This window comes from Haemaphysalis longicornis, unplaced genomic scaffold (genome assembly GCF_048455015.1).
Source record: "Haemaphysalis longicornis isolate Haplotype H1 unplaced genomic scaffold, Haemaphysalis longicornis Haplotype H1 scaffold_7, whole genome shotgun sequence".
Classification (NCBI taxonomy): domain Eukaryota; kingdom Metazoa; phylum Arthropoda; class Arachnida; order Ixodida; family Ixodidae; genus Haemaphysalis; species Haemaphysalis longicornis.
In genome coordinates, this window is record NW_027526422.1 from 142449206 (window position 1) to 142472390 (window position 23185).

At 45.6% G+C, this 23185-nt stretch overlaps 1 protein-coding gene across 1 annotated transcript in view; it reads left to right on the forward strand.

Annotated features, from left to right (window-relative positions):
* The window catches only part of LOC144145246 (uncharacterized), a 329859-nt gene that overhangs the window by 74993 nt on the left and 231681 nt on the right, over window positions 1-23185 (forward strand). Inside the window, exons 6-9 of the mRNA XM_077676783.1 lie at window positions 1461-1585; window positions 11139-11306; window positions 15725-15884; window positions 18177-18259. Of these exons, the coding sequence (XP_077532909.1) occupies window positions 1461-1585; window positions 11139-11306; window positions 15725-15884; window positions 18177-18259 (536 nt within the window). The remainder of the gene's footprint in view (window positions 1-1460; window positions 1586-11138; window positions 11307-15724; window positions 15885-18176; window positions 18260-23185) is intronic.

A 23185-nucleotide genomic window follows, 5' to 3' on the forward strand; every position in this document is an offset into this window, starting at 1 on the left:
TGTGGTTTCGACTTCTGGATTCAAAAGCAAATCGTGCACGTCTGTACCCTCACCCTCTATATTCAAAACTTTTCTACAAGTGAATGGCATAGGAAGCCTCCTTTTATACCAGGGGTAAATATGGAGGTGACTAGCTCAATTCCAAGCTTCCAGTTACCGGTTCTGTTCATCATAGCTTCCAGCCACAACAGATTACAAGCGCCTGTGTTCACCAATTATAAACGACCATATAAATTGTGTTTCAACTCTTCTGGATAATGACGCCAGCTGAATAAATGCCGTCTTGCAAGCTTAGTCGCGTGATATTTAGTATATAAAGGCGTATACGTTTTATGTGGATGTAGGCATCAGAGATATCGAAAGCGCGTCATTTTCTCCGCTTAACGTGCAAATAACTAGCCAACTAAGAGCTAAACCGCCGGCTACACCACCTTTCAATTCGTTTGTCTACTTTGATGCTTCAATATCCCAATAATTTTGTTATCCCAACTGTGATGACGACTCAAGGACTGATGGAAGTTTTATATGCACCAAAGATTAGGCATGTACCAAAGCGTGAAGGTAGTACTGGAGAAGTCCCGGCCAGTTATGCCATGCGAATGGTATTTCAAGGACTCTAGCTTTTCTACCATTATGTTTACACTTGTTTTCTATGAGTTTAACTTTTGGCGAGTTGGCCCGAGAACAACGTGATTGCTTCTGTTTTCACTATTTAGAAACTGTGATTTTGCCACTGGGAAGCGTGCAGAAAAATGAAGACATCATAAAAGTATCGTTTCCTTGCACTATAAAGTGCGGCCCCTAAGTATGCAGCCTTTTATTATCACCATTGTACTCTGCAAGTTTTGCGTTGGGATATTAATGAAACATGGCTTCTGCCAAGCCAGCATAGTTGTAACTAACATAATTATATGCAAGGTGACCGCGTTGATGAATTACGTCGTCATTTTCGCGATCCGTTTAAATAACTAGCACATGTCAAGTTTCCACGGTAAAAGAGGTGTATATTCTCGAATTTGCTGCAACGCAAGTGTTCCTGGCTGCTACAGGGTTGTATGGTGGTACTGGAGGCACTGCACTGGAAGTAGTTAATTGTGATGGGTTACATGATAGACAGGAAAACATCGAAAACCTATGAGCACGGCACATATTACAAAAAGAGGGAAAGAACCGCCATACTGCCAGTACGACCACGGTTCTTCTAGACACTTCGTCAGCGTTCCGCAATGGGTTTTTCAATCGCTAGCCAGTGAAACCATTCTGGCTCTTGGTCCGTTTTCTACTGAACTTCTTGCGCCAAATGCGAGCAATTCTGGCCTTTTAGAAAGGCAGACAATTGTCTATAATTGCAGAAGTCAGCGAGGTTGATTTGCGACGACACATTCTGCAAAAGAACATTAAACTAGTTGGTAATCTTCCTCACTAATGCCATATTATTACCCTTCTCACTATATTTTCAGGAAGAACGCTGCTTATATGCGAATTTGGTGACGGCGAGTCTGAAACATGGCTAAAAGAAGTTCATGAGGATCTGAAAAACTTCTTGACACAACTGCCTGACGTAGACATATCGTCTATTGTCGCGGTAAGTGAGACAATATACTTGCTCTAATTACTTACCATAATTTCCGAAGACGTCGAATATTGCTCAGCGACTTTTCGCATGTGTAGAACGCAATTTTGTGGTGTCTCAGATATAAACAGTGTTTAATACTTATTGTCAAGCGCTTCACAGACCAGCTATCCTGTGCAGAACAGAAATAGATGCAACGAACCAAAAAGTGTATCACAACAAGCTAAGCCCTCTTCAGTTTCGGTGGAGATATGTTAAATTCAGATCAACTTTGAAATCAACCTGTTTACGTGCCTTGAATAAGTTAACTGTGACTTCAACAGACATGGTATATTAGAGTTGCATTTAAAGCCAAAAAGGGGGGCACAGCCTGCAAAGCGGCTGCATTATTTTGTCCACCACTGCAATACTGTGGTAGAAAGGGAAAACAAGCGCTTGTAAAATACAGAGAGAGGGAGGCTATATTTCGTTAACCTACACAACTGAATCGTGCTGCACTATGCGTCAAGTAGGCAGAACAAAACAGTGCACCACATCTACTTTTTTCGGTAATTTTGTCGTCCGTTTGGCTACACTTCTGAAAAAAAATGTGTTGCTTTTTATATGCTTTTATAACCCGTTTAAACTAGAAAAGAGCAGTACAAACTTTGGATACGCACTTCAAACTGAGTCCGATGTGCCCATGACGTCTGACGCGCATGCTAAGATTGCAGCGTATAACCAGGAAACCTGCTGTAGCGGTTGGGAAAGGTTGCGGAATTTAAAACCAGAAAACTTGGGAGAGTCGGTGGCACATGGTAAAAACGGCGGAAGCAATGAAGGCAAAACAAAATACAGAACGACAGAGAGAACGCTGCCTCATTTTGGTTGCGTGCGCTGTCGTTTAACACATTGTGTCTAAACAAAATGGTCTGCGTTCTGGTTTCTGTTTTGTTCCATAAATATATTCCCGTTCCGGTGGAGCTCACGGAAAGAAAAAAGAAATACTGGTGGGTAATGTTCTTAACGGTTCACTTGTGCCGGAAAAAAATTCGGGACCATGAAAAATTATTAAAAACATTGAGGTATGAAATTACCGATCCAGATACCAGATTCTTGTGGATATTTTGTGAACATGTGTGTTAGAGCTCGACTGCATTGAAAACAATAGAGGACATCTAAGCACTCCCTGTCGGATGCAGTTTGAAATGAGGGGTTCGCGGGATTGGGCCTGGGAACTTTTACGATGCCAGAAGCACCAAGGGAGGCGGAAGCCATGGCCTACGGTGCTGGTCTCCGCTGCCCTCTCCAACCTGCAGCTCATTGCACGAGGCGCTTAGCGTCGTCCCCGATCTGCCCGACCACTTCCGTGGCAACTCCACTCCTCAAGAAAGACGGAAGTGTGGCTAACGGCCGATCATCGTCCACTGTGCTACCACTACAGAGAGGACACCCACGTCTATCTTCGCTTCCCATAGAATGGACGCCCAGTGCGAGCCTTCACTGCGAACGCACCCCGCACGTTGCCCGGTGAAGACCCAAACAAATTTGACTAATATTTATCTGTGACGAGCCGACACCTGCGGCACTCCAATCGTTGCCCTATGTATATAGATTGTAGCACCAGCTCCAGCGACATCGCTGGATCGAGCGCCGCTCCTCGCGCAGCAGCCCGATAGACATGGTCACAGGCTGCGTCGCCGCGCGGGCGCACGAGGACACGGGGCTCTCGCTGGTGCTTACAAAATGGAATCTGGTTTTCCCTTGCGGCGAACGGTCGTCCTGCCTGAGGCTCCTTCCTCTCGCCCGACATAGCGCTTTACAATTGGTGACCCTACGCAACACGCCACCGAGGTTAATGTAAAGCTATGTCCCTCGACAACCAGGACTCAACCCGTTCACGAGAAGCCGGCGAAGCAGTCTCAGCCTTGACCGTTCGGCTTCCGCAATTCTGGGAGCGCCACCCGAAGACCTGGTTTCTGCAAGCAGAGGCGCAATTCTAGCTGGCTGGGATCACCTCTCAAGAAACCAAATTTCTCCACGTCGTCGGAGCCCTTCCGCCGACAGCCGCAGAGGAGATCTCCGACATCCTCGCTTCGTTCAACCACACCCGCCCCGCAGCGCCTTACGACCAGCTCAAGGCTGCACTCCTGGAGCGCACACCTGCTTCTGAACGCACGCGCATCCAGCAGCTTCTTTCCACCGAGGAGCTCGGCGGCCGCAGGCCATGCCAACTCGTACGGCGCAAGAAGCAACTCCTTGGCACGCATTCTCATGCAATGGATGACACACTACTGCGTCAGCTCTTCCTTCAGCGCCTACCTTCCAACGTCCAAATGGTCCTCGCCACTGCCGCACCCATGGACCTGCAGGCACTCGCCGCGCTGGCAGACAAGGTCATGGAGGTCGCCACCCCCTTTTCTCAAGTGGCCGCGGTTGCATCATCTGAGCCCCCATCTCCTGCCGGCCCAAGGAACCCCGCTTCAGCGCCCAGGGAGTCCGCCGCTTCATCTAGACTCGCAGCCTTTGCGATCGGCTAGAGAAGATCATCGTTGCCGCAACACGCCGCGATAACTCACCGCAACGTTCGCGTCAACGTCGTCGCTCGTCGTCACAGTGCCGAAGCTCAGAATGCCCACGCAGTGAGTCGCCCAACTACGGCATTTGCTATTACCATCGACGTTTCGGCGCTGACGCCCGCCACTGCCGTCTGCTCTGCACCTGGACGGGAAACGGCCTGGCCCACCGCTAGCGGCGACAAGCGATCTCGGCGCAACTCAGGAATGTCGCCTCTTTCACGTCACCGACCGCAACACCGAACAGACGTTTCTCGTGGATACCGGTGCCCAGGTTAGCGTTTTGCCCGCTACACGCTCGGATCGTGCTTCCCGTGGTATCTTGCAGTTACAAGCAGTGAACGGCACGCGCATACCCGTCTCCCAACAACGCCCACTCACTCTAAACCTGGGGCTCCGCCGAGTTTTCCGGTGGGTTTTTCTCGTCGCGGACGTTCGCACCGCCATCCTCAGTGCCGACTTCCTCGCAAAACATTGCCTTTTCGCCGACCTAAAGCGGCAGCGTCTACTTGATGCTACCACACTCCTCTCAGTGCAAGGTGTGTCAGCGGAGGCAGCTGCTAATGTCGCACCATCCTGCGCTACAGTTGCCGATGAACCGTTCGCCACCTTGCTGCGGGACTTCCCGACCGTGACAGCGCCACCTGACTGGACTCAACCTGTTCGTCACGACGTCCGTCATCACATCATCACCACTGGCCCTCCCGTTTTCTTTCGACCACGGCGGCTCGCACCTGACAAGTTCAAAATCGCCCGTGCGGAGTTCGAACACATGATGGAACTGGGCATCATCCGTCCATCATCCAGTAACCACGCATCACCACTGCACATGGGGCCCAAGAAAACTGGTGACTGGCGCCCCTGCGGAGATTACCGATCCTTGAACACCAAAACCGTTCCTGACCGCTATCCGTTACCCAACCTCCAAGACTTCACCGCCACTCTCCAAGGGGCCACAATATTCTATAAGATAGACTTAGTTGGTGCTTACCACCAGATCCCCGTGGCAGAAGAAGACATACCTAAAACTGCCATCACAACCACATTCGGCCTGTTCGAATTTCTGGGCATGCCATTTGGACTCCGCAACACTGCACAAACATTCCAGCGCTTCATTGATGCCGTAACACGGGGGCTACCGTTCGTCTACGCCTACGTTGACGACATTCTGGTGGCCAGCATATCCCTGGAAGAGCACCTGAAGCATGTTCGCCTTCTCTTCGAACGTCTCGCTGCTCACGGCATCGTCATCAATATCTCCAAGAGCGAGTTTGGTGCCACTTCTCTGGATTTCCACGGCCATCGTTTGGACGCCACTGGCATATGTCCACTCCCCTCCAAGGGTCAGGCAATCATCGACTTTCCCAAGCCAGTGTCGATGACAAAGCTCTGCCAGTTCCTAGGACTGGTAAATTTCTGCCGCCGCTTTATTAGGAACTGTGCCACGCTGCTCGAACCTCTCGACAGGCTGCTTTCCAGCAAACGCTCATCCACTTCACTTGATTGGGACGCTACAGCTGACAGTGCATTTCGGGCCATCAAACGCGCTCTCGCCGACGCTGCACTGCTGGCTCATCCAAATCCGAGCTTTCCGTCGGCACTCATGACCGACGCGTCAAGTTCTGCCGTCGGAGCTGTCCTTCAGCAGCGAGTAAAGGTGCATGGCAACCACTAGCCATTTTCTCCAAGCGCATGACTCCGGCTCAGACACGATATACTGTTTTCGGCCGCGAACTGCTAGCCATGTACCTCGCTATTCGTCACTTCAAACATCACCTCGAAGGACGCACGTTCACGATCTTCACCGATCACAAGCCGCTCACGGTCGCCTTGAACCGCCCTGACACCCTCTACACTGCACGAGAGGTGCGTCAACTACCATACCTCTTGGAGTTGACGTCCGACATCCAGCACGTCAGTGGTGTGGCCAATTCCCCTGCAGACACTTTGCGTCGCATGAACGATGTAAAGGCCACTTCACCAGGAACGCAGGAAGCACTTCCCGACCCGCTTGACGTACACGAACTGGCTACGACGCAAGCCAACGATAACGAGCTCTCCCGTCTGCGTGGAGCACCTACAGCACTCAAGCTTGATGACGTACCGTTTCGTGGTGTCATCATCGTCTGCGACACGTCCACAGGTGTTCCGTAGCCCTGTAGCACCAGCTCCAGCGACATCGCTGGATCGAGCGCCGCTCCTCGCGCAGCAGCCACATAGGCATGGTCACAGGCTGCGTGGCCGCGTGGGCGCACGAGGACACGCGGGTCTCGGTGGTGCTCACGAATTTTGCGAAGACTGTTAGCACATAAACAATGCCACTTCTATTGCGTTCCTCGAAGATATTTAGGCACAAACCAGCCGGATCGCCGTCGCCTACTTTCAGAGCCAATCGGACTACGCTTTCAAGTTTGCTGTCCTTTTCGACGTGAACATGGTACTACCACAGAAAAAGCAAGAGAAAGGGACAGCATTGCTCCACTGCTAAAGCGTTTCTTTTTAGTCGATTTGCAAGATACAGCACACGCCACTGGCAAAGAACCAAATTATCACCGAATATGAAGCCCAATCTATGGTGCAGTCACCGTACGGAGTGTCTTCACACGCGCAAAAATAACCGGACGTAAGACGGAGAGATGCTCGACAGTGACAACATACCACCATCAAAAATCCACTGAGTGGCTTAAGACCGGCTGTAAACAAGAAAAGGCGGTACACTGAGGTTCTCTGTTGAACACCAAAGATTGAACCAAATCGCGAAAAAAGGCTTATACCCACTCCCACGCATCGATGACGCCACAGAACACCTCTGGCAGGTGAAGGGCTTCTCTTCGATGGACTTGAAAATCGGATAGTGGAAAATCAAGGTGGACGAGACGGCCCACATGAAGAAATTCTTTATAACGCCGGATCATTTGTACTACTTCAAGGTGATGCCGTTTGAATTCTGTACGGCGGCAGAGACGTACCAAATTGTAAAGGACGCTGTGCAAGCCGGCCTTAATGGCACACCTGCCTCGTATACTTCGACGACATTGTCGTATTCGCCCGGAGCTTGGACGAGCCCTCACAGCGCTGGAGTCAGTACTTGCGGCAATGTGAACATCAAGATTCACGCTGAATCCTGCGAATAGCTTCTTTGGTAAGAAGAACTGAAGTTTTTTGGACATGCGTCTACGCCGAGGGAGCGCTGCCTGATAAAACGTCATGCATACCCAAATTTTTGAAGCAAAAGGGCAAGTAAAAAGCGCGAAGCATTACTTGCGCAGTTGGCGCACTACTGGCGCTTCGCTAAAAAATTCCCCGAAAAACCAATCACCTGCCTGATCAAAGACAGCGTTCAGTTCTTCTGGGAAGAAGCACCGCAGAAGGCTTTCAGCGAGCTGCAAGAGTGCCTACAGCGCACAAGAAGAACTTCTCCCCGAACGGAAAAGACAACCTGTTAATCGTGGCCACCACTCCCCTGCGCAACCTACGCTGGCCGTATTTCTTTCCCGTGGTTGCATTTCGTTTTCAAAGTTGAAGAGGGGGCTTTCTTCATGCATATTCGTCATTAATTTAGGTTTATTTTTATGAGTATTCACCCCACGCCGTGCTGTCTGATTGTAGTTCCTCAAGAATTTTTGCAGCACTCACAAATCGTGCAAGCATTCCAAAAAATGCCAAAAAGGTACCTCTTTCACGCGAAAGAAAAATATACAATCAGTGCATATTACGGCCGGTGATGACATACGGAGCTAAAATTTAGCACCGTACTACACAAATGGAAAGCGAACTTAGAGCGGCTGAACAGGCCATGGAAAAAATAATGGTAGGAGTATAACTTAAAGACAGGTAATTAGGTTCCTGGATCAGAGAACACACTCGACTAGGAGAGGTAATAGGGCAAGTAAAGAAAAAGAAATGGAGTTGAGCTGGCCATGTAGTGAGACGAACCGACAGCTGGTGGAAAATTAGGGTAACAGTGGATACTAAGAGAAGGGTTTAGAAGAAGCGGAAGGCCAATATCTTGACGGGTGGACGAAAATTCGAAGGCCAAAAGCGTACTCGAGCTTCGCAGGGCAGGAGCGGTTGGAAGACAATAGGTTAGGCCCTCGCCGTGCAGCGAACGTAAATAGGCTCTTCATGAATGATGATGATGATTCTACCTCTAAGTTGGAAAAAAGGCAAATTTCGGACAGTTCTAAACTGCCACGACCACCCACACTTTATGCTGAAATCCTCTTGCTGTAACGCAAATCAAAACCGCAAAGTGTTATCTTGATGGCTTACGTCGATAACTTGGTAGTTCTATTTTGTTCCGCTACTCTCGTGGTGCTGTTGAACAAAAGAATTCCGGTAAATATTTCTAAAACGAACCCAACAGGCGTCACAGGGCGGAAGTTTGCACTACTGTCTCCACAATGTAGCAGCGCGGATCTTTTGAGATATCGCTGATGAGAATTGGCCGCACTTGCAAAAGATTTGTAGCAGGGAAAACGCTGACAGCTTTTCCACAAAAGCAATATATTTTTGACTGTGCCACAGAATCTTGTTTTGTCTGTGTCGCTCCTAAACATTTCAATCGGTAGAGAACACTTTTTATAATCATGAACTGACTGACGGCTGAGTTAGCGGACTACTTTTTGTCGATCTCGACAAATACTTTCGAAGCCAAGGGTCCTGGTGTTGCATCGACCTTTACTCAGGGAGTCTAATTAGAGGGGGGCGTAGAGCAATGAGAACTATTTGGGGCGTGTTTTTTATGGATCGTGTTTGGAATGCGAGCGCTTGTTTATTAATTGCCCTTGCGATAGCTGGCGAAGTTGAGGCCACGCTCTTCTTGTGCTGGTCTTCAGCGACTCCGCCATCATCACGAGCGCTGCTCAAAATGATAGGTTCCTCCTTGTTGCATATTGCGTGCAGAGTGCTTTGCTACAGAGAAATTACAGGTATGTCCTGGTAGCTCCATCGAAGTCGATGTCACGCTGTGGCTGCAGTACAGGTTTTAAAAAGTGAAGCATAAGGGAGCAGAGGCAGCTGAGGTACCCCGTCTATCAAACAATACATATTAGGCCTATCCACGCTGAGAAATCAGAAAGACACCAAGCTTTTACGAATATGCGTTAAGATGAGAAATCTCTAGGGTGGATGAATATTCAGGAAGGTTCATATCCTTCGAAAGAAACAGTGGGACAAGGGCTATAAATGCGGAACTGTAGAATGATGCATAGAAGCGCGTGGATGTCGCTGATGAACTACAGGCACGGGAGCGCCTAATTAGCTACAACTTTAGGTACGGAAGGGTATATGCCGCGTACATATAAACAAAAGTTTAAATATGGAACGATATAGAAATTAGACACCTTCCGATTGTTGGAACACTATATGCGTGTGATCAAAATAAACGGCAATAACTGCATGACACTCAGAGACCCAGCAGCAACTGTGTACGGGCTTCCATTGCGGACGTGGTATATTCTTGATTAGTTCCTTTGAAAGACTTTATAGGGGAATGCGCGTAGATAAGTCGAGTTTTTGAGACGCTGTGTGCTTGCATACCGATCCCGAGTGGGATCATGGAAGGCGCTTTCGGTAAGCTGAAACGCAAGTGCGCGGGTCTGCAGCCCCGCAGAGAATATCCCTATGCACTTACTTCTCCAATATTTCGGAGCAGCTCCTATAAGAACAAAGAAGATTGTTCTGTGATGTAAAAATAGCATGAGGTAAGAAAATTTGGGGGGCAGTCTGAAACCGAAATGCATGATCAGCCACGTATATGCATTCAGCGGAATATCGGCTCTCATAGTCCCACAAAAAATAGAATTATCTACGAAGGAATAGGTTTGCGCAAAAGACGAGGATGAAGAGACGAGAGGACAGGGCGAGCGCATCCTTTGCTCATCCTGTCCTCTCGTCTCTTTATCCTCGTCTTTTGCGCTGATTCCTTCGTACATCATCAACCAAGTAGCCAGCAATCAAGTCCTACTAGAATTATCTACCGCGTCATTTCGACAGGAAAACCAGCTACAACTAGCGTCCCTGTTACATAAGCCAGTGCAACAGGAAACCGGAATACACAGATGACCACTTCCCACACAAGCTAACGCTGATCAACAAACTCAGTTTTCTTATTGCTGTTGCCAGCAATATTTAGATGGCGTAATTTTTAATAAAGCGATATTTAGGTTTTAGGTAATAGTCATAAGGACCGCATAATGTAAAAAATGTTGATCGCCTATACAGAAAATGGCTGCGCTGTACGGAGCAAAGAGAAACAGTTGTGTTCGCATGAAAACTGGACCCTGGTCTCCACAACAGGAGCAGGGAGTGGTACTACTGGGTCAGTTTACGGCATGGCAAGTGACCGGCCAACCGCTATACTAGGGCGCGTCGCGTGACGCGTAAGCGCGGTTACACATGAATAGAACACGGCAACGCCTGCCCCAGAGAACTCTGCTTATATTAAAACCGCTGTATTAAGAGTTTCCTGCGTGGTGTCTAAGCAATCGAAGCGGTTCGCACAAAAAGACAAGGAAATAAAAGTGGAGAAACCAGTGCTAACACAATTTAGCAGCGCAGAAATACTTGGTAATCATTACGGGAAGCCTCCCTTTCTGCGTGTTTACAGTATGTGAGCAGATTTAGCTACCCAGTTGCTTTATTGGGATGAAGACCCATGCACCGTCCCAATTCCTAAATATGAATGATCAGGGTTAACCGCTTGACAGGCGAACCTTGCAGCAGCAATGCAGCGCTTCAAATAAGCGCGACTTAGTCTGATATTTCATTTATGACGCGCTGGTAGCATGAATACGACGAATGTAGCTTTTTGCGTAACTGCCGGAATCTAAATAGTTTGGTTCCATACCTTATAGAGAATTTAGCCCTCCTAAATTGATTTAGAGATGCTAAATGTATCAGTACTGTGCGTTTGAATATGCGCGTGTGCACCCACCACTGCAATTCGCATTTTATGTCAGTGGAGTGGCGCTAACGACAAGATATCTTTTCTATGCCTTTTGCTCCAGAATTCTCCATTTGCGCCCGGAGATATTGTAAAAGTCATCTCGGACGTGACCAAGCACATATCATGGCAAGTTCAACAATACCAAATGAACGTTCATGGGCCTCTTCATCAGGCTTTCCTCGAGATGTGGTATGACCCGGAGGAGCACAGGCTTCGTTCAGACCGTCGGGTAAAGTTTTTGCGTCTCTTTTCCATGCTGACGTGTTCCTCACAAGTAGCTTCAAATGAGCACATACTGTACTATGTAGACTAGAACTGAACTTCAGAAAACGCCGTTCGGCGCAAAAAACATTCTAATAATTATTTCACTTATATTTTTACTGGTTGCCCTGAGCAATGCACCCATTTGAAGTTTATATCTTATTTATTAAACCAAAAAGAAAAGGTCATTAAGTGGCAAGCCTATAAAGTGCCGATGAATTTCTTATGAGAATACGTTGAAGCGAGCATCATAGAGTACTGGCTCAAGACATCGCACACAAAAAAGGCTTTCCTGCCAGCTTTCAAACAATAGACCACTTAAGCAAACACGTGAAGTCATTCCGGCGTTCGAATAGAATTTCTGATTAGTTTATAAACGTTCTTTGTACATATTGTTAAACTTCTTATTTTTCACCTGTGCAGAATATCGTTCCGCTATTGTACGAAAGAACCTAGAAATTTTGGACTTTCACAGAGTTCACAACATATCTCCGGAACACTCGAACATGCTTTTTGCGTTGGGTTTGAAGAACATGTTAATTTGTGGGGGATTTTGGTTGTATCGTGGAACCTAGCTACTGGAATTTTTCGTTGCTGTTGCCGCGTGATTTTTCGTATGCCGCCAGGAGGTGGCGTGGGCAACAGCAGGCCGCGGTTTCCTGGAGTAGGTGTAGAATATCATTTGCTATCAAGAAACCAAGCATCCATGTATTTGTTTAACAAAGGAACGCTGTTTATATCCCTTGTGTACTAACGTCCTGCCTTACATTTGGGTAATGTCTTGTTCTTCTTCAACAAAGTTAACAAGTATGAACATATAAACCGGGATGTTTACATTTGGCTGTGAGTATATAAGACTAGTTGTGCAATGTCTATTTTACTTTGGCCGGGTGGCTGAACTGAGTCACAGACAGACAGACAGACAGACAGACAGACAGACAGACAGACAGACAGACAGACAGACAGACAGACAGACAGACAGACAGACAGACAGACAGACAGACAGGCAGACAGACAGACAGACAGACAGACAGAGAGACAGACCAAAATTTCTGGGTTTAAGTAGCCGAAGAAGGACTATCGTCTTTAAAAATTCGTTTCAGTTCGCAGACACAATAACCGGGAACGTATAATTTAAAAAAAGTATGCACAGGTATGCTTCAAGGCCTGCGTTTTTGGGCCAGGTAACGGAAACAGAAAGAAAACGTTGATTCGCCATTAACCAGCATACACTTCCGAGAATGAATGTTCACAACAACAAAATGCAGCGAGAAAACAGTGTTTCAACACAATACCCACACTATTGACAACTCATTGCTGGATTATATCTATATACAAAAATAATGCGCAACCACGTCGTATCGTCGCCGAACACAAATCGAACGCACCCGTCTTTGTTTTCACTGGCGTGTGAACAGTCGGTTTACCGGCCTGGGGAAGAAACCCGGGGGGGGGGGGCGAAGCGTGGGAGAGCAGGGGGGGAGAAGATGAGCAGAAAAAAAACGTTCCTGTAATGTAAGCCGCATGTACTGAGCTCATTACTTTGAGATATTGGCTAGGTTTCGCAAGCTACCCTCAGCTCGTGTCTGGGAAGCGCCTCTGATCTCCTGCTGTCTGATACGGCACGACGGTTCTAACTTTAAAACTATGGAACCGCAAACCCACTCGCGATATGATGACAAGGCGCAGGCGCGAAGTTGCATTGAACAGCAAAACCGGCAATGCTACTTTGAAGTTTTTTTTTAATGTGCGAAATGCTTGCAGTGGCGGCTGCACACAGCGCATTTATTTCGGCTTACCCTTCGACTGCTCCCTGTGCAAATTCACCGGCATTGAACACCGCGGTATTGCGTCAGATTTTTCAGAGCACTGAAGCAACGGTTGGCAGCAGTTTCACTGAAAATATAAGTTTTGGAGGAACATGGCGCAAGCAAATTTGGCCAGGGCGCAGCACCTCCGCGCCACCAATCGCCGTGGTAGTAGGTACGCAGGGAACGACAAGAAACGCGTACAGTTGAGATTGCCTTCTTTGTGGGCAGGTGCACAATGAGGGCACTTCGGAGGAGTTGAGGAGAGTCACCGGGGAAAACGTCCCATGAAGTCGCAAACCGTCCTCGACTTGGGGCTCCAACCACGTTCCAAATGTGCTGCACGAAACAACAACAATAAAAATACATTGATAAGAATCCTGAATCGACGTTCAAGCAGTTAGTAAAGCCATTATAAAAACGGCAATGCGCCACAAATTCACCCTACGAGCAACAGTTTGCGCGCCGAAGGGGGGTTCACTTTTATTAAAACTTCGGGCACCTGCAATAATAGTTGAGATATGTTTGCACATTAGTTTCCACTCCAAGACAACTGACATGTCTCATTAACTTCACGTTACGTGTGCGAAGTATTTCGAAAACAGAAGAGGTCCGTCGGTCGGCTTTTTTGAAATTCACTATAACTTGTACAAAGCTAATTTGCATACCTGTCATTTTTGAAGAAGACGAGAAACTTGGCCGACCTGTTTCTCTCTGTGTTGCTGCACCAGAGAGCGGCGCAGGCCTGGTGTCATTCATTTGTCCGCGATCCGATGTTCAGAATACATTCGAATACATTTTATACGCAAAGAAACTTTCAAGCCGTGGAGGCGTTTAGGTAAGCGGAGCAGCCCTTCGCACGCCGGCTGGCTTACGCACGCACCCAACAGGCCCGCCCTGCGCGCCGAAAGAAAAAAATAGTGGCGCCGGTGAGCTGTTGCGCATGCGTGAGTAGGCGCGGAAGGATGGACGCTGCGGAAAGAAACAAACGCTGAGGCATGTAGGAAAGAAAAAGTTAGGAGAGGCCGTGACGTCACATTTGTGAAGCCGAGTCCTGCCATGACTTGAGCCCATGGAGCCCAGCACTCTATCCCATCATCCTTTGCTGTATCCGGTTTGATTTGACTAACATGGCGTCGCCCTGCCTTGCCGCTTGGAAGCGAAAACAGCTTCGTCGCTAATTCCTCGATGCGATATCATGTTCTAAGCTGTTGATTTCCCCTTCAATTTGCCCATTCTAACCCTCACCAAAAGTTTCAATCGAAAAACGGCCTTCGTTTTTTGCATAGAAGGACGATTTTTCAGCTCTTAAAGGAGCCATGAAGAGAAAACACAAGTTTGGTTCATTCAAAAGATTGTCTCGTTAGAATCATACCGACACCAATACTTCTGACTGTTTCTAAGTCAGCGATAAACGGCGCATAAAAATACCCTACCGTATTTAGTTTTCAAGTTTGGCAATAAAATAGCGATTACTTGTTTCGCGTAACAATAACATAAGAGAGCAGTAGAAGTCTCGCTATTACAAAGAATACAAGACATGGCAGTTCTTGACACTCCTTCTAGAAAACATGTGGGTCACATATATGAATTCACGAGAAAACTAACGGAACAAACGGACTATTTTATTGATCACTGCGCTGATTCAGGTCGAGCTCGACGAATGAGTGAATCGAGGGGTAGGTAAGCTCCTCCGTTATCAGGGATATCGTTTCGCTGCCCTTACCGCAGGATACAGCCATTGGTCACGGCCGTATTTTTCTGCAATCACGCCATAAACTTATTACATAGGAGCAGACGATAGCGTGGCGGCTGTGACGGCCTGAAAGGTGATAACGCAACAAAGCTTGCATTCAAGCAGAGAGTTCAACTATGTTACTAAAAGCGATTAAAAGAAATTATTCGATAGGGTAAAGGAGAGTGTGTGATGTTCTTTAGCACAACATCCGGATTTCACTCGCGTTTGCATAAATTTTACATAATCGCCTCGCAGTGTTGACGCCAATTTTAACCCGAACAAATGTATTTGCCGTGCCATAATCGGCTTCCGTCGTCATTTCTATATTATACGTTTATAGTGCCACTAGCCCAGCGCAAACGACGAGCCGACCGAGACGACGAGAAACATTTTATGCCCTCCTACTTCACGATTTGTAGTGGTATACAAAAGCTTTACTGGACACTCACTTACTAAGGGCGGGATGGCGCCCAATGTTTTCGTAGATAAATGCCTAACGCTCATTTTTCGAGCACGATGATGGCGGATAGAAATATGTTCTGGTAAAGCGTCTTTACCTTCCTCAATTACGAGTTGTAAACGTTTTATTTTACACGTTACCGCGTGAGTTGGGTTGTACTTAAGCGCAAATGCGTATTTTAAGGATCACGAAATCGTCAGAACAATGTTCGCACGAGTAAAAAAGCAAATACAAAGACCCGCGTTGGGATGAGAATTGAGAAAAAAGAAGATGCGAGAAGTACTTTGCCTTGTGCGTTTATCCAAAATATGAGTAAATATAAAAGATGCATTCATTCAGCCAAGTAATCAAGCACATGGTTGGCTCACATTGTATTTCAGCTGGCCTCTGCCCTACTGGCAGAATGCCTCCTTAAACCTGGTGAAGTGGTTCAGGTGAACCATAACGGCGACACCATCGTGATGTTCAGTAATGGTTGGGTGTGGTGCGTCCGATCCAGCTGTCTCCAACTCGTCGATAGTTCCGACGCATGCAGTGAAGGTAAGGTTTTGAAGGCTCATTAATTTTTTACTGCTATCTGAAACGCGGGTGCTGTTATATCCAATGCCGCAAGGTTTCCTGTGCATGAATGTAATTACCTCAAACCGATTTCCTTTCGAGTGCAGTACACCGAACATGCTCCCTAAAATAAGTACTGTCATGTTCGCTGCGATAGGATGACACAATTTCGGCCTCAAATACAATTAGACGGCACGGCATAAAACAACATAAAACAGGCTTTCCGCTTCGAAATCCGGATGATATACCTGGCCACGGTAACACCCAGTTAACCAACATAAGGAAAAGGTCGTATGAGGAGAATATGTAGGCTTTTAACCGCGCTTAGACAACGCTGTTTCTATGTACAATACCGTGATTACGTGCCTGTGTCAATTGGTTATTTATGGTGTGATCAATGTGATTGGGATGTGCATATCCTCTGTTAGATATACACATCCCAATCACAACCTTCGAGCGCCTTTTTTTCCTAATTTTTGTATGGGCACACTATGCCCTAAAGGGAAGATAGTCACCCTATACCGTATTTACTCGCGTAATAATCCCACTTTTTTCCCAAAAATATGATGCCAAGCTAGGGGGCGATCATTACGCGAGGTAAATTTTTTGGGAAAATGTTTCCGCGCAGAAACCGCAAGTTCCAGCTCAGAATGTTTACGAAAAGTGTCATGAACATCATAAGCATGACAAATAAAAGCATAATACAAACTCCACTGTCCACCGAATGACCACCGAGTGCTGAAAATGCAGTGTTTTCATTACGGAACGCGCCGGAACGAGTTTGCTGTGGGTGAGAACAGGTCGAGCAATAAGTGGCTGCTGCTGTAACAGTGTGGAACATCAAGACACGGCTGCTGACACAGCAAGCCGAGGGCGTTTCTTATATGTTTTGTGAGTACATAATGTGCATTTAGTGAATTTGTTCCGCCCCAACAATGGGCTCACGCGTGACGATATTGCTAATATTATCAAGTACGCGGAAATAATGTAGCCATGTCCGCTTTGAAAGAGGAGAAAACTGGCGTAAGCACGACCATTGTCATCTAGACTTGGCATACATACGACATATGGCTACGGTAAGTTAAGGGTAAGATCACCGCGCAGGAAATAAAAAAAAGTCACATTTTGCCGACGAACTTCAGAGGTGCGATCATTAGGTGAGTGCGATCATCATGCGACTAAATACGGTAATAATTTAAAGATGGCTTTCAACAAAAAATTGGAAGAGCGATGGAAGGGTGGGTGAATCTATAGCTTAACTGATTTGCCGCTACAAACCGCGCACACAGAGATCTTCATATCGCTGAAACATGCAGCTGTAAATATTCAAACTTGCTCGTCGACGCATCTTCCAACACACTGAATGTTACTTACCACGCACAAAGCCTTTCAACAATCACATATACATATTTATATGACAAACGAGGGGCCCACCCTGCGCTTTTGTTTTCCGGCAAGAATTTCCCCTCACGAAGCAATGTTTTTCTTTGCGCTAAACGAGCAAAGTCTGTGATTTTGTAGACAAAAAAGTGGGATTTAGATGGTCTATTTTGTACGTAGCAAGCACTATGCACTTCCTTCTAAGTGTAAAAGGTGCGACAAAATTGACAAGTCTATTTCTTAAGAATTGTTAGTATGGACGCTATGATATCAAAGGTAGCACAGGGAAAAATCGCAAACGATTGCTTCTCAAAGCAACCTATAGCAAAAAGGCAAAAACCCAGGGTGTAAACAGAAGCCAAAAGCAGATGCCGTGAAGGAAGAGAAAAAAGTGACATGGAGGGATGACGCAAAAGAAGTAAAAGCATTCGCATTAGGGGAAGCCTGTCAATGAATTCATGATGTCTCCTTATTGGTGCCCGCCAGTCAGAAATAAGCACTATGTACAGCTGGTTTTCTCACAGCGCAAGGGCAAGGGCTGAAAACAGAGGACACCTTTAGGCACGAGAGGAAAGTGGCATGTATACTTCGGTATAATTACTAAATGATGTCACGTATATGAAAAAACCAGTGTACTTTCCGTCGGAAAACAGTGCAGGCTTCACTGCACAGAGACTGCTAGAATGACACGACGATAACTTCCGGTATCTCTCAATGTAGCTGAAAGTTTGAAACACTGACATTAATTAATCCACGTATATAAAAAATAAAAGCTGTACTGAAGGGCGCCTTATCAGTTAACTAATAAATCAGCGGTAAACAATGGTTTAACCGCAGTTTTTGTTAAACTAATGCTTCTGCACACATTTGTCTTCCCTTATTTGCCTCTTACAGCAGCAGGAAGGAGTGTTGCTACGAACATTTCAAGAACCGTTGACAACCTTATCTGCTCAACTCTCAGCCTTCAGAACGTGGAGGTGAGCTTAATAAGTAACAAATGTAGGATCAAATTATTGTACCCGTATATATGTTATTCTTGAGTTTTCTTTTTCTACTACAAAGCAGTTTTCGATCAACAGAGTTTGCTCTGAACTTTACCTTTGGTTCGCTTAATCTAAAAATTTATTATTATTATTATTGTTAATCATTCAAACGAATCAATCAATCAATCATGTTTACTTACGTGCCCAGGAAAAGCCAAAGGGCTGAATGCTGGCGAACGGATAGTTACATAAAAACAAAATACAAGAACCATGTTGCAAGAGACTAACAAGCGACAAGACGCACACAAAGTGAAGTAGTGAAAATAGCACAAATAAACAAATAAAACAAAGCCGGAGTGAAATGTGTGTGCAGGTAACAAAGAAAAAAAGATAAAGAAGACACTTTTTTGGCTCTGCATGTAAAACCACTAAGCAAGTAGAGAAACAAAGTTTGACAGCGAAACTACAAAACCAGTGCACGGGTATCGAGACAAATGATAAGATGAACAAATCACAGGAAACTGTTTCAAAAATAGGCAACTAGCAGTTAGAAAACAGAAATGCGGAAAAACTAATTCCAACAATCGAGAAAAAAAAGAACGACAGAGACATCATAGATTTTTAACATACTCAATTGAACAGTAGAGTGCGGGTAATTTTAAGGAAACTTTGAAAGATGTCAAGGTGTTGAAAGAACCGGATTTATCAATCAATCAATCAATCAATCACTCAATCAATCAATCAATCAATCAATCAATCAATAAATAAATAAATAAATAAATAAATAAATAAATAAATAAATAAATAAATAAATAAATAAATAAATAAATAAATAAATCAACAAATCAATCAATCAATCAATCAATCAACCAATCAAGTAATCAATAAACCAAGTACTAATTAATTAAATAATTAATTAAATACATAAGAATCATTAATTAATTAATTATTTAGCAATTAATTAACGTGACTAACAACGACCGAGAGGCTTTGATGCTGGCGCACACGGACAAAAAAAAGAAACAAAAATCTTAGTAAGAATAACCAAATGGAATAAGATGGCAGTATTCAGAAGAAAACTATAAATAGCAAAAAACGCAAGGAGCAGGGATATATTAGGACAACAAGGCAAAACTACATTAACATATCATGAGAAATTGCAAAAGTCAGATAATAAATAATTATTTACATACAAGAATGCGCCACACACACTGATAGAAAAAGATTGAACAAATTGTACAATATGTGATGTTATCTTATAACGGTACAAAGCTCGGAGGAAAACGATAACTGTGACCCATCAAAAACATAGAGGTCAAGAAAATAAGAAATATAAAGACATTGTATCCTGGGGAGTGTTGAGTGTTGACAGAGGCAGGCAGTTACAAGAAACGGCCTGCTCTCACTTGTTAGCTTACGCGGAATCGGAAAATGAATACTATTGAGCAGTATAGGACTCGATATAGCTCTGTGAACTAGCTTCAAAAGAAATAAGAGATCAGCTCGATTTCGCTGGCAGCGAAGCCAAGGCAGTGACAATGGTTCAGCTATGTTAGAACAAGATCGAGAGTCCTTTTTAGCGAAGCGATGGTCGTATACTCTTAGAAATGTTTTCTGGACTCGCTCAATGACGTTACTTGGGGAATTAGAGATGCCATTCCAGATCACAGATGCATACTCAAGTGGAGGAAGACATATTGCGGTGCACAATTTGCGGAGTGGCATAGGAGGGGGGGGGGGGAGAAACAACATCTTTACTCGCCGGCTAAAAGGTCACGGTGGCTCTCACTCCCTCGCTAGGAGGGGGGTGCCGGCCGCGACTTCTGGCGTGTGATCGCCGCCAGCGCAAACTGCGCGGCGGCTTTCTGTGCGTCCTTGTCCGTCTCGCGCACCGCACGCGCGAGATGGGGCGGTAGTATATTCGTTCCCGCTTCCGCGTCGTTGCACTCCCACATCATGTGGGTCATGGTCGCCCTCGCGGCCCCGCACACAGCACATAGGAGAATTGAATTATTTCGATAATATACAAACACAGCCGAGAGAACAAAGACCCCGCAAAGCAATACGCTTAGTATGAGAAGGAAATGGTAAGGTGAGATCAAAGAGAACGCCGAGATCCTTGATCTCACAAACCCTACATAAAGACAAAGAATTCGCAAAGTGCAAAAGGACACGCTACATGATTTGCGACTGAAACTCATGACTTTGGTCTTTTAAGTATTGATAGAAAAGTTATTGTTTTTGCACCATTCAATAAAATAACCCAAATTACACTGCACAAAGTGACCGTCGTTAAAGGAGTAAATGTCCTTTAATATCTTTATATCATCCGCATAGAAAACGAAAGAATTGTGAATGGCAGAAGAAACGTCATTAACATACATTAAAAAGAGGAGTGGGCCTAATACCAAGCCCTGAGGGACATCACCACTGGCTTTGTAAAAGGAGGACGTTTGGCCATTGACGGCAACATAACATGATCTGTCACGAAGATAGCTGTGCGATAGATTGACAACAGCGGCATCAACATCAAATTGAGCAAGTTTAACCAGAAGCGGTCAGTGACTGACTACATCTAAAGCTTTGCTGAGGTCACAGTAAATGGTGTGTACCTGTCCTCTCCGAAATACAGTTGGAGATATTTGCGTCATAAAAATTGCAAGATTAGTGACGGTTGAGCTGCCAGGGAAAAACCCACGTTGATTATGTATCAATATGTTTTTCACAGTAAAAGACAGTATGTGGTGAAGGGCCAGCTCAAAAACTTTTGGCATGGCGCAGAGAACAGAAATCGGGCTATAATTCGAGACATCAGTTTTACAGCCAGACCTAAATTCTGGAAAAAACACGAGCAATGTTCCACATGCAAGGAAATGTGGAAGTGCTCAGACAGTTAAATATGCTCGTCAGTACTGGGACCAACACACTACCATAAGCTTTTAGTATGGCTGAGGGGATACCATCTTGACCACATGATCAGGATGGTTTCAAGCACTTTTAATTTCCTTTAATTTCATTTCATGTATTTCGCCCTCAAGCGGAGTTGGATGGGAAACAAGCGGAGTGGTAGTGAGAAACAAAAAATACAAATACAACGCACGATACAATAACCTGAACAGATAAGTTAACACTGCGGTGACATGCTATAACGCGAAACAAAATTAGCCAGTGCCGGAAATGCAATGAATGGATAAACACACACACAAAAAAACATATACAGCGGCTTAAGGGTTCTATTACAAGTAACCCTGAAAAATAAGTAAAGCAACGAACAAACAGTATAAGTACAGATCACAAATACCGGTGAAGACCAAAATTGGTGATGTCAGCATGAAACAATACGTTATCCACTATTGAGACCAAATCTGAGGGAAGGCAATTCCACTCAGAAGCAGTGCATGGTATAAAGGAATGAAAACATGAATGATGATTACATGTGGTGACGTAGGCTTTGTGGAAATGATTCGGTGAGACGAGACGTAGAAAGGGCGGCTGATTAACTGATGGCTCAAGGTTTGGTGATGGGAAATTTTATGAAATAGTCAAAGCCGAGCTATTTTCCTGCGCGTGACCAAGGAAGGGAGGGACAACGTTTTTTTCATTGAAATAATACTACTAGCGCGAAGATAGTTTGACAAAACGAAGCGTGCAGAGTTAGTTTCTACTAATTTTGTACGAAGGGAGTGGCGTGGACTTAAAGTTCGGTGACACCGCAGAACGCAGCGCCAAGTGTGGCGCTCTCGGCTCCAACGGCATGCATGCGTGGAGCTGGTTCACTCTGCCACGGACGGTTTGGACGCGCCCGAGCTCGCGCGGGAGTCGCAAGACACCCAAAGTCTGCCGCATGCTTAAGGAGAGGGAAAAGTCCCGCGCGGGAGCAAAATCGCGTTCGATATAAAAAGTTTTAAATGCATGTAATTTTTACCGGAATTATACAAGGGTTCGATATAGGCAATTACTTGATGTATCCCTGTTCGATATAAGCGGGCTTTATTGCACATTGTGCACGCAACTAAAATAATTACTTTTGATACTGTATTTCAGCACAGCTGGAAGGGCGTCACCATATCATTTAAGGACAGTGCCAAAATTGTAATTCCTAATGCGCTTCACGCAGTTAAAATAGGACTTTTGATAATATAATTAGAAATATTTTTAGAGTGTCGATATATTTGTTGAGGTGAGTAACGAGTTTGTCTTTATTTTAAAGTATGACATTCCTGGGCGTTCATGTTCTAAGCATTCGCAACCGTAAGGAAATCAACCCAAGAACTGATCGCTCTAACAAGGCATTCCATCAACTTGTCTTCGGAAGCGGTCGCCAAACTTCGAGCATTTAGTGACAAAGTATAGAAAACTTTAGACCCCAAAATTTGTGGTCTGTGCCTCAATCTTCGGATATGTTCTGGCATGTACACATTACAAGCATTTCGTAACTTAAGCTCGGCCATCTTACCTTTACCTCTACCTCCCGCTGGGCATATCGCAAGGTCTTTTTGTGAACGAGTCCGTGTGAAGTGCGTGGGCAGGCAACTTTTGGATTAGCAGCTTATTTTCCGGCACGCAGTGTTGCCCATTGCAATGCTGCTGCTCCTGTAAACAGTGACATGTGTATGCAACATTGTGAAACTCACTCTCAGCAATTTCAAATTAGCCGATCATCTCCCGGCATGCAACCCTGCTTCTGAAAACAGTGACCAGCACACGCAACGTCGCCGTGCTTCAAGTCTTTCAAATTAGCGGCGTATTTTCAAGCGTACAGCGCGGCCTTACGATGGCAGCGTTAGTAGCTAGGGCGAACCGGTAATCAATACCATGTGTCTGAAGCGCTGCTAAAAGCAAAGCTCCAACATTTCAAATTGGTCGCCCATCTCCCAACTCGCCGCGCAGCCTTACGACGGCAGCGCCAACGACAATGGC